Source organism: Tursiops truncatus, chromosome 8, assembly GCF_011762595.2.
Source record: "Tursiops truncatus isolate mTurTru1 chromosome 8, mTurTru1.mat.Y, whole genome shotgun sequence".
Lineage (NCBI taxonomy): Eukaryota > Metazoa > Chordata > Mammalia > Artiodactyla > Delphinidae > Tursiops > Tursiops truncatus.
Window position 1 is genome coordinate 101,140,432 of NC_047041.1, and position 9,640 is coordinate 101,150,071.

A 9,640-nucleotide genomic window follows, 5' to 3' on the forward strand; every position below is an offset into this window, starting at 1 on the left:
GGGCTCGGGAGGGGCCCCTAGGGGCGGGGCCGGTGGTATCGGAGAGACTGATGGAGGGGCCTGGCCAGGTTTGGGATGCGGGAGGCATCTGGGGTCTCCGGAGGTGGGATTTATGCAGGGGGCGTGGCCGGAATGGAGAGGGACGGTGGGCAAGAGTTTGGGGTTGGGGCGAGTACGAGAGGTGTCTAGGGCAGGTAAGAGTGGAAACAACTGGGCTGGTGAGTGCGTTGTGGCGGCCACCAGAACCTGGTTCCCTGCCAACTCAGACCCCTTCCTCAGGGTCGACTATGGGGCTTTGCAAGTGCCCCAAGAGGAAGGTGACCAACCTATTCTGCTTCGAACACCGGGTCAACGTCTGCGAGCACTGCCTGGTAGCCAATCACGCCAAGGTGGGTGTTCAGAGGAACGGCTGAGCAGGGCACTAGGTGGGCAGGCAGTATTGACTTCCTCCAAATCCATGAAGGGCCTGGCCCTAGAATGGAAGCTCCACAAGGACAAGGACTTAGTTTATTTTGTTCACTGTTGTATCCCCCAGTGCTTAAGTCAGAGTATGGCACACTGTGTGTGCTCAATAAATGTTTATTGATTGGTCGAACAGAAGTATCAATCTCCTCTGTGATGAGAAAAAGAGGCATCTGGGCTTTGGGGAGATGGGCTGTGGAGTTCTTGCTCCAGTTGTGACCTCTTTCTCCCACTTCAGTGCATCGTCCAGTCCTACCTGCAGTGGCTCCAAGATAGCGATTACAACCCCAATTGCCGCCTCTGCAACATACCCCTGGCCTCCCGGGAGACGACCCGCCTGGTCTGTTATGGTGAGGCCTGGGCACCTTATGGGGGGATCAGGACAGGCCCAGCGTGACCAGTTTCCAGGCACTCCCCAAGCAGCAGGACAGTGACCTCTCAAGTCTGGGAGGCTGGAGCCCCAGGTTCTGGTCCAGCTAGGTTACTTACCTGCTGTGTGAGCTCAGGCAAGTCATTTCCCCTTAAGAGGCCTTAGTGTTTTTCCCTAAAAATTAAAGCTTCTAGCTTCTTCCCTGCCAATCTCTAGGGTTGAGCGAGAGCCAGTCAAACTTGTGGGTGTGGTTGTAGCTGTGAGCAGTAGCTGGCCATACCAGCAGTGAGCTGAAAGCATGGGGCTTTCAGACATTCAGGATCCATTTCTGATTCCAAGATTAAACAGAGAGGAACTGCATTCCTCACAGTAATGTCAGCTAAAGGAAGTCAGCAGGGGCATGTGTCATGACCTTGACCTGACTCTGGTGTAAGAGCCTTAGCTCCACTTTTTGCAGGAACTAGTGTAAAAGAGTGCGCTCCATGTATGTGTTTCTCACTGTGTGTTTATATGTGCATGAACTGAACGTGCATTGTGTCTTTACATAAGTGTTAGTGTATTCATTAGTACTATGGGTGAATGAATGGGTAACTGTTGTATGTGAACATATAAGCACAGGTGTGTTGTGGGGTTGCAGGAGAATTCCTAGGTGAGGGTGCGTAAGTGTTAGCAAACGTGAGTGTATAGATGTGTATGTGAGAGTTAGTCTGCCCGTATGTGTGGATGTAGGGGATGGCACCTGCGTTTGACATGTATATAAACACGTGTATATCTGTGCCCATGGATGTGTACACCCATACGTGTTCCTGTGTGTATGTCTAGTAACCTTTTCTGAAACTGTTCCTGATGAGCTGTTAGCCCAATGAGCTTGTGATGAGTGCGAGTCCAGAGAGGACTCATGGAAAGGGCAGGTGGCATCTTCTTCCCACCCACCCCCACCCCCTAGTGGGCTGGGAAGTTTGGTAGCATCTGCCTTAACTTAGTCAGATAGTGGTGGCCAGGAAGGCCAAAGTCTTAGGGAATACTGAGGAAGTGGACCTGGGGTGAGGATGGGCAAGAGAAGGCCCTGGGCTTACACTTATGTGTGCATGTGTCTCTGCAGCAGGCTGGGGGCTCTTGCTGGGCTAGGGGTCCTAAGTGTCTGCTTCTTCATGTCTTTCCTCCACTACTTCATGGGCCCTCAGATCTCTTCCACTGGGCCTGCCTCAATGAACGTGCTGCCCAGCTACCCCAAAACACAGCACCTGCTGGCTACCAGTGCCCCAGCTGCAGTGGCCCCATCTTCCCTCCAACCAACCTGGCCGGCCCCGTGGCCTCCGCACTGAGAGAGAAACTGGCCACAGTCAACTGGGCCCGGGCAGGACTGGGTCTTCCTCTGGTGAGAGCCTGTATCCCCTGGGTCCCACCTGGGCCAGGTGGGTGGGTGGGTGGGGACAGCACTGGGCAGGCTGGTGACATCTGTTCTTTCCTCCAGATTGACGAGGTGGTGAGCCCAGAGCCTGAGCCCCTCAACACTTCCGACTTCTCTGACTGGTCCAGCTTTAATGGTAAGTGGTGGTCTCCACCTGCTGTTGGGGCCCTTGCCTCCCTGCTCTGCTGACAGCTCTCTTCCTGCCCACAGCCAGTGGTAGCCCCAAACAAGAGGAGACAGCCAGCGCTTCTGCTGCCCCAGCCTTCTACAGCCAAGTCCCCCGGCCCCCTGCTTCCCCGAGCCGACCCGAGCAGCACATGGTGATCCACATGGGCAATCCCGAGCCTCTGACTCACGGTGAGCCGGGGAACTGTCCAGGCCAGAGGAGGATAGAATGGGAGTGGGGTGCTTTGCGTGGAGGGAGCTCGGGGGTCTGGACACCCACCCACAGGGACCCTTCCTCACTGCATCACAGACGTTACCTCCCCACAATTCCGAGATGCTGTTAGGCTGAGAAGGGCCGGGATCTCCTGCCCTCCCCTCTCCCCACCCCGCTATGGGCCAGTTTTCCTGAGCCTGTGGATGCCGGTGGCTCTGCCCCTGCAGCCTCAGCCCCAAGGAAGGTGTATGACACGCGGGATGATGACCGGGCGCCAGGCCTCCATGGGGATTGTGATGATGACAAGTACCGTCGCCGGCCTGCCCTGGGCTGGCTGGCCCAGCTGCTCAGGTACATGGGGTCAGGTGGGGCAGGATGCCAGGAAGGGGGAGGAGGGGAAGTGAGAGCCAGAGACCCTGGCAGGGCGATTTCATGACAAAAGGGGCTTGTTCTGGGTAATAACGGGACCTGGTATAGGGGCTGTGCACCGAAGCCTGGGCTTGGGTCTGCCCCCCTCTGGGTGTTTCCTTGCGTGCTACGTATGAGGTTCGGACTCGGGCTCTTTGAGGCCCCTTCCTGCTCTGACACCCCCCAATCTTTGTGACTCTCCTTATGCCCGACACATTCCAGTTTCAGAACACAGTTGTTGCCTCAGCTGGTTTGAGCTGCACAGTCAGCCTGGTAGTGGGCAGGCGCAGGGATGACCACCCTTGAGGAAACCAGGCTCAGGGATGGTGGCGCTGGGGCCGGAAGACGAGCGTCATGGCTGGGGCTCCTCTCCCGGCTGCAGGGGCCGCCAGGGACTGGAGGCCTGACCTGACTTCCCCTCATCCCCCCAGGAGCCGGGCTGGGTCTCGTAAGCGGCCGCTGACCCTGCTCCAGCGGGCAGGGCTGCTGCTGCTCCTGGGGCTGCTGGGCTTCCTGGCCCTCCTTGCGCTCATGTCTCGCCTGGGCCGGGCTGCGGCTGACAGCGATCCCAACCTGGACCCGCTCATGAACCCTCACATCCGTGTGGGTCCCTCCTGAGCCCCTGCTTATGGCTGGGCCAGCCTAGGAGCTGGGGGCCTGAGGGTGGGTAGAGGGGGAGGTCCAGGGGCCCTTCTCTGCTCCTCTTCCTCAAGCCTGAGACACTAAGATCCCAGGCCCAAAGCCACGTCCACCAGAGTGGCTGCAGGCTAGGCCTGGGGTTCCTGCAGATCAAACATTTGTCTTGACCTTCTCCTCCTGGGTCTCCAGCTTTCCCCCTCCCTCCCCCAAAGGAGCTGACAGGTGGAAATAAATTACAGACTTTATTAAAACACCCGAAGCAGCCTTTTCCTTCCCCCTTCTCAGCCTGGGCCCCAAGCCTCAGTGGTTCTCTTCCCGGTACTCTATGGCCAGAAACTCCAGGGACAGGCGGTTGAAGAACATGGCTCCGTTGAGCACTGGGCAGAGGAGAGAGCCCCCATCAGCCTTGCCTGCCCCCTCCTTGCTGCATCTCAGGGTTCCAGAGCTCCCCCCTCCCGCTGTGTACACCCTACTCACTCAGGACGGTCAGGGAAAAGCATCGACGAAACTTGTCATGTGTCATCTCAGCGTAGAGTGACCCCATGGCGGCCCAGCAGATGCCGATCACCTGGGAGAACTGTAGGCCCCATCCCGTGGGAGAGTGGCCCCCTGACACACAGGGGGGTTTCCATCAGCCCCTGGGCCTCCTCTGACCAGCCCTCGAGCCCCTGCCCTGGCCTACCATCAGGACAACTGTGTAGCGGAAGCTCATGCGGTCATAGTGGTGGGTGATACAGAAGTTGTGCACGTCGCTGGCGAAGACGGTCAGGTGTACGAAGAAGAGCATCAGAGCAGCCATGGTGAGAATCATGCCTTGTGGGAAGAAGAGCACGGCCACGCGGTCCCGCCACCGCATCCTGGCGGCAGCACAGACTCAAGGCAGCTGGTACAGCTTGAGCAAGCGGACACTGCCCAGGAGGAGCAGCCGACCCCTCCGGTTCTGGAGCGCACAGTCTGGAATAGCCGTAGGATTCTAGAATCAGGAGGACATAGAGAACAAGATTCTCGAGCACAGGCTGTTTCCAGCCAATACAGGAGTGTTTCATGGGTGGCCAGGGCAGCTCTGAACTGTGGAGGGGGGCTGGGCTAAAGGCTCAGAGCAGCGGGGCCCTAGCGTGTTGAGGGAGGGACAGTGTGCCTCACCATCCCAGCCCACACACTTTGTGCTCTTGGGCAGATCTTCTCACTAAGTCCTCAACAGTTCCACGCAGGAGGTAGTGTGGGCACATTCTGCAGATGAAGAACTGGGGCTCAGAAAAGCGAAGGGGGGACTTCCTTGGTGGCACAGTGGTTAAGAATCCACCTGCCAATGCAGGGGACACAGGTTCGAGCCCTGGTCCGGGGAGATCCCGCATGCCATGGAACAACTAATCCTGTGTGCCACAACTACTGAGCCTGCAAGCCACAGCTATTGAAGCGCACATGCCTAGAGCCCATGCTTCACAACAAGAGAAGCCACCGCAATGAGAAGCACACGCACCACAACGAAGAGTAGCCCCTGCTCGCCGCAACTAGAGAAAGCCCGCGCACAGCAACGAACACCCAACACAGCCAAAAAAAAAAAAAAAAATGTGAAGGGGCATGTAGGTCCTCAGCAAGTCTTAGGCAGATGAGAGGTCAGGTGTAATCTCTCCTAATGAGATCTCTCCAGTAGAACTGGAGGATGTAGCCAGGTGAGGGCAGGCCTGGGCTGGATCACAAACTCCAAGTATTTGTTCCAGCCCCTAATGGGGAGGAAGTAAGGGAAGGGACAACAGATTCTCCATAGCTGTCCCAGGACCTTCCCACATCCTCCCCAGGTGGGCCCTGGAGAGCAACTGGCTTTTCCATCTTCTCCCCAGATGTTCTTCCAACACATGATGCTGACCAGCTCTCCCCTCTGCTGCCTTCCAGCACTCAGCATCTTAACACTCATTGTCTCTACCATTCCAAGAGTCCCATGAGAAAGCTGGGACTGGTGGCACAAATCCTATTTTACACACAAGCCTGGGGCACAGAGAGGGATTGTCAGCTCAAGTTTTCGCAGCCAATGAGTGAGGGAATCAGTACTAAGACTAATATCCACTTCTACCTGAGGCTGTGGAATGGGTAGGGACAATTAGATGCCAAGAAAAAAACATTTCCTCTGTACGTGTGAGAGGTGAGAACTCCAGGACTGTCAACAAAATAAGTCAGAAAACTGGCCAGAAATGGTGTGGAGGGACATGCAAACTCCCAGGAACTAAAGTATTGTAGAAGAGTTGATGTTGAACTTGGCCAGCCCCATTGCCTCCTGCCTGACTGTCTGCCCCAGAAGTCAGGTCCCAGGTCAGGTCAAAACCGGAAGTCTCCTGCCTGGAAGCAGTAAGGTTAAATAAAGCCTGACACCACCATCCATTATTGCTGCCCAGTGTCATTAATCACAAGAGACCCTCAGACCCCCATCTTAACACATTGAAGGGGTGATGCCCGATGCCCAGCTGTGTTCACACCATTGAAACAATTGTTTGCACTTTAGTTCTCATTTGAATACAAACGAATGTTTTTATGTTAGGGCTTCTATCTGAATGTCATTTAAAAAAAAAATTACCCCCAGGGGCTTCCCTGGTGGCGCAGTGGTTGAGAGTCCGCCTGCCGATGCAGGGGACACAGGTTCATGCCCCGGTCCGGGAGGATCCCACATGCCGCGGAGCGGCTGGGCCAGTGAGCCATGGCCGCTGAGCCTGCGCGTCCGGAGCCTGTGCTCCGCAACGGGAGAGGCCACAACAGTGAGAGGCCCGCATAACGCAAAAAAAAAAATTAATTAATTAATTAAAAATTACCCCCATAGTGTATGAATATGTTCTTGTAAAAGATTTGCATCATACACAGGCATACAGAGGAGAATGTACCAGTCTCCCCCCTCCACCCCCACACCTACGGAGGTAACCCCTTCAACAGTTCGGTGAGTGGGCATCTTTTGAGTTCCTTCTTTTTAAAAAAATTTTTTAAAATTTATTATTATTATAATTTTTGGGTTTTTTTGCGGTATGCGTGCCTCTCACTGTTGTGGCCTCTCCCGTTGCGGAACACAGGCTCCGAACGCGCAGGCTCAGCGGCCACGGCTCACGGGCCCAGCCACTCCGCGGCACGTGGGATCTTTCCGGACCAGGGCACGAACCCGTGTCCCCTGCATCAGCAGGCGGACTCTCAACCACTGCGCCACCAGGGAAGCCCTATTATTATTATTTTATTTGTTTAATTTATTTATTTTTGGCTGTGTTGGATCTTCGTTGCTGAACGCGGGCTTTCTCTAGCTGCCGCGGGGGCTACTCGTTGCGGTGCGCGGGCTTCTCATTGTAGTGGCTTCTCTTGTTGTGGAACATGAGCTCCAGGCACATGGGCTTCAGTAGTTGTGGCACGCGGGCTCTAGAGCGCAGGCTCAGTAGCTGTGGCACACGGGCTTAGTTGCTCCGCGGCATGTGGGATCTTCCTGTACCAGGACTTGAGCCCGTGTCCCCTGCATTGGCAGGCGGATTCTTAACCACTGTGCCACCAGGAAGCCCTGAGTCCCTTCTTGATGTTAACTTCATACACCTACGTGTACATCTACATGCATAATTTAAAAAACAAAATCACACCATGTGTACTGTCAAAGTATAATTTTCAGAAAGTTAAAAAATATGATCTCTAAATAAAGAATAAACATGTAACTAAGATGTCTTAACTCATCGGTGAAGGGTTCCCCCTCAGTAAGGTAGGAATGCGTCTTGAGGAGCTGGATATGGATAGGCATTTAAAGAGAAATATTAGAACATGATTACTAGGTTAGATACAAAATTGGCTGGTGTCCTACAGGGCAAACAAACCAAATTTTGAGGTTATTTTTCCATTGGATATAGATGTTTTGCATCTCTTTGGGACAATATCTAAATAGCAAGATCAAACAAATGTACACTCCTATAGGTAATTAAATAATCCTTGGGTGGGCTTGTGAAACAATGCCCCAGTATGATATTGGAAGGTCATGCTACCGTCTGTATTCCAAATTTTGGATAATTTTTCTTAACAGTATTCTGCAACTTTTTTTTGAAGTTTATAGATTTCTTGGAGTAGATCTACATCTTTCTACTCTTTTTAAAGACTATGTTTATTCAGGCTGCGCTGGGGCTTAGTTGCGGTGGGATCTTCGTTGCAGCATGTTTAGTTTCGGCACGTGGGATCTTTAGTTGTGGCATGCGGACTTCTTAGTTGCGGCATGAGAACTCTTAGTTGCAGCAGGCATGTGGGATCTAGTTCCCTGACCAAGGATCGAACCCGGGCCCCCTGCATTGGGAGCGCAGAGTCCCACCCACTGGACCAACCAGGGAAGCCCCTAAATCTTTATACTCTTTTCTTCATTTTTCTTAAGATTATAGCTTGATAAGCTTAAATCTTCATGTATATTTTTTATACAGCCTCTGAGTATCCCATAGAGTCAGGGGTCAGCAAACTTCTGTGAAAAACAAGATAGTAAATGTTACAGGTTTTGCCAGCCGTACGTCTCTGTTGCAATGACTCAACTCTGCTGTTGTAGTTAAAAGTAGGCATAGGGCTTCCCTGGTGGTGCAGTGGTTAAGAATCTGCCTGCCAATGCAGGGGACGTGTTTGAGCCCTGGTCTGGGAAGATCCCACATGCCGCGGAGCAACTACGCCCGTGTGCCACAACTACTGAGTGTGCACTCTAGAGCCCGCAAGCTGCAACTACTGAGCCCGCGTGCCACAACTACTGGAGCCTGTGTGCCACAACTACGGGAGCCCGCGTGCCACAACTACTGAAGCCTGCATGCCTAGAGCCCGTGCTCCACAACAAGAGAAGCCACCGCAATGAGAAGCCCGCGCACCACAATGAAGAGTAGCCCCCGCTCGCCGTAACTAGAGAAAGCCCGCGCGCAGCAACAAAGACCCAAGGCAGCCAAAAATAAATAAATTAAAAAACCAAAAGCAGGCATAGATAATATGTAAATGCATGGGCATGGATGTGTTCCCATGGACACTGAAATATGAATTTCATATGATTTTCACATCATGAAATGCCATTTTTTTTTCAACCATTTAAAAATGAAAAAAAAAAAGCTTACAGGCCATATGAAAACAGGTGGTGGGCTGTGTTTGTCTGGCAGGACCCCTGCCAAAGAATAAAGTGGTTTCCATTCCATCCCTGGCCCCCCCAGCCCATCATAAGTAATGTTTCAAGGACCACACTGACACAGTCTTTTTCTCCTTTTCATCCATTCAAACTCGGCGTGTCTCAGTTTGAACTGCAAGTCTTTCCCTATCTTCAGCTCTTCACCTGGGTGAACAGCTGTACCTTTGTCCCAATCAGAAACCTGAGAATTATCCTCAACATCTCCACCTAACCCCTCCGTCAGCACATCCCATCAGTCACTTAAGATGTGCCAACTGTGTCTTCTAAGCGGCGTATAATAGGAGTTCTCAAGTTCAGGTGCACCAGAACTGCTTGACTTAAAAAAAATAAGCTAGGTCTGACGGGAGCCCAGAGTCTTTACAACACGCCACAAGTAATTCTGAAGGCAATTCTGATGCACGTCAGAGGACCAGGCCTTGAGAAACACTGCGCTAGAGCCACTGTGCAGCACTGTACATGCATTTAATCCTCGCAGCCCCCTTGTGAAATACGTACCCCAATATTAGGAATGGGGGAAACTGAGCTGCTACCCCCGTAACAAGGCAGTGGCAGGATGCCAGACATACCCTCTCTGGCTCCACGGCCCGCGCTCCGTCAACTGCATCTAGGGACATATTCCGCAGCCCCTGTCTGCGGGGGTGCAGGGTTGGAAGCCACGACTCGTCCTCCTTCTGGGAGGACAGCGACTCGACCAGTTCCACAAAATCCTTCCTGCAAAGCTGGGGGAACCCAGGGCTCTGGCGGAACCTCTTCGCTCGGGGGGGAAAGGTGCGGGGGAACTCCAGTCTCGAAGGACCCAGGGCTGCAGGGGGACGTTTCACCCGA

At 53.4% G+C, this 9,640-nt stretch overlaps 2 protein-coding genes across 4 annotated transcripts; one reads left to right on the forward strand and one right to left on the reverse strand.

Moving 5' to 3' along the window:
* Positions 1–43: 43 nt before the first annotated feature.
* ZFPL1 (zinc finger protein like 1) lies at positions 44–3,922 on the forward strand. 2 transcript variants are annotated; one of them, XM_019947034.3, is made up of 8 exons: positions 44–194; positions 280–389; positions 701–812; positions 2,017–2,210; positions 2,307–2,379; positions 2,454–2,600; positions 2,850–2,973; positions 3,462–3,922. In XM_019947034.3, the coding sequence occupies exons 1-8, from the start codon at positions 113–115 to the stop codon at positions 3,646–3,648; spliced, it is 1,029 nt and encodes a 342-aa protein (XP_019802593.1). In that variant the 5' UTR covers positions 44–112; the 3' UTR covers positions 3,649–3,922. The 2 variants fall into 2 exon arrangements, with proteins under 2 accessions (XP_019802593.1, XP_073665242.1); XM_073809141.1 differs by having other exon boundaries at positions 3,253–3,603.
* Positions 3,903–9,549, reverse strand: TMEM262 (transmembrane protein 262). Of its 2 annotated transcripts, none has more exons than XM_033861023.2 (4): positions 9,382–9,549; positions 4,352–4,623; positions 4,147–4,246; positions 3,903–4,046 (listed from the first exon to the last, which is right to left on the reverse strand). In XM_033861023.2, exons 2-4 carry the CDS (start codon positions 4,523–4,525, stop codon positions 3,970–3,972), a joined length of 351 nt encoding a protein of 116 aa, XP_033716914.1. In that variant the 5' UTR covers positions 4,526–4,623; positions 9,382–9,549; the 3' UTR covers positions 3,903–3,969. The 2 variants fall into 2 exon arrangements, with proteins under 2 accessions (XP_033716914.1, XP_019802600.1); XM_019947041.3 differs by having other exon boundaries at positions 4,352–4,642; positions 9,382–9,548.
* Between the last annotated feature and the right edge of the window lie 91 nt (positions 9,550–9,640).

Excerpts from the sequence above, each read along its gene's own strand:
- TMEM262 (XM_033861023.2), bottom strand. The coding sequence starts at position 4,525 with ATGCGGTGGCGGGACCGCGTGGCCGTGCTCTTCTTCCCACAAGGCATG. Across the intron at positions 4,247-4,351 it reads GCTACACAGTTGTCCTGATG|TTCTCCCAGGTGATCGGCAT; the intron begins GTAGGCCAGGGC and ends TGGGGCCTACAG. Across the intron at positions 4,047-4,146 it reads CTTTTCCCTGACCGTCCTGA|TGCTCAACGGAGCCATGTTC; the intron begins GTGAGTAGGGTG and ends TCCTCTGCCCAG.
- ZFPL1 (XM_019947034.3), top strand. The coding sequence starts at position 113 with ATGCAGGGGGCGTGGCCGGAATGGAGAGGGACGGTGGGCAAGAGTTTG. Across the intron at positions 195-279 it reads ACGAGAGGTGTCTAGGGCAG|GGTCGACTATGGGGCTTTGC; the intron begins GTAAGAGTGGAA and ends CCCCTTCCTCAG. Across the intron at positions 390-700 it reads TGGTAGCCAATCACGCCAAG|TGCATCGTCCAGTCCTACCT; the intron begins GTGGGTGTTCAG and ends CTCCCACTTCAG.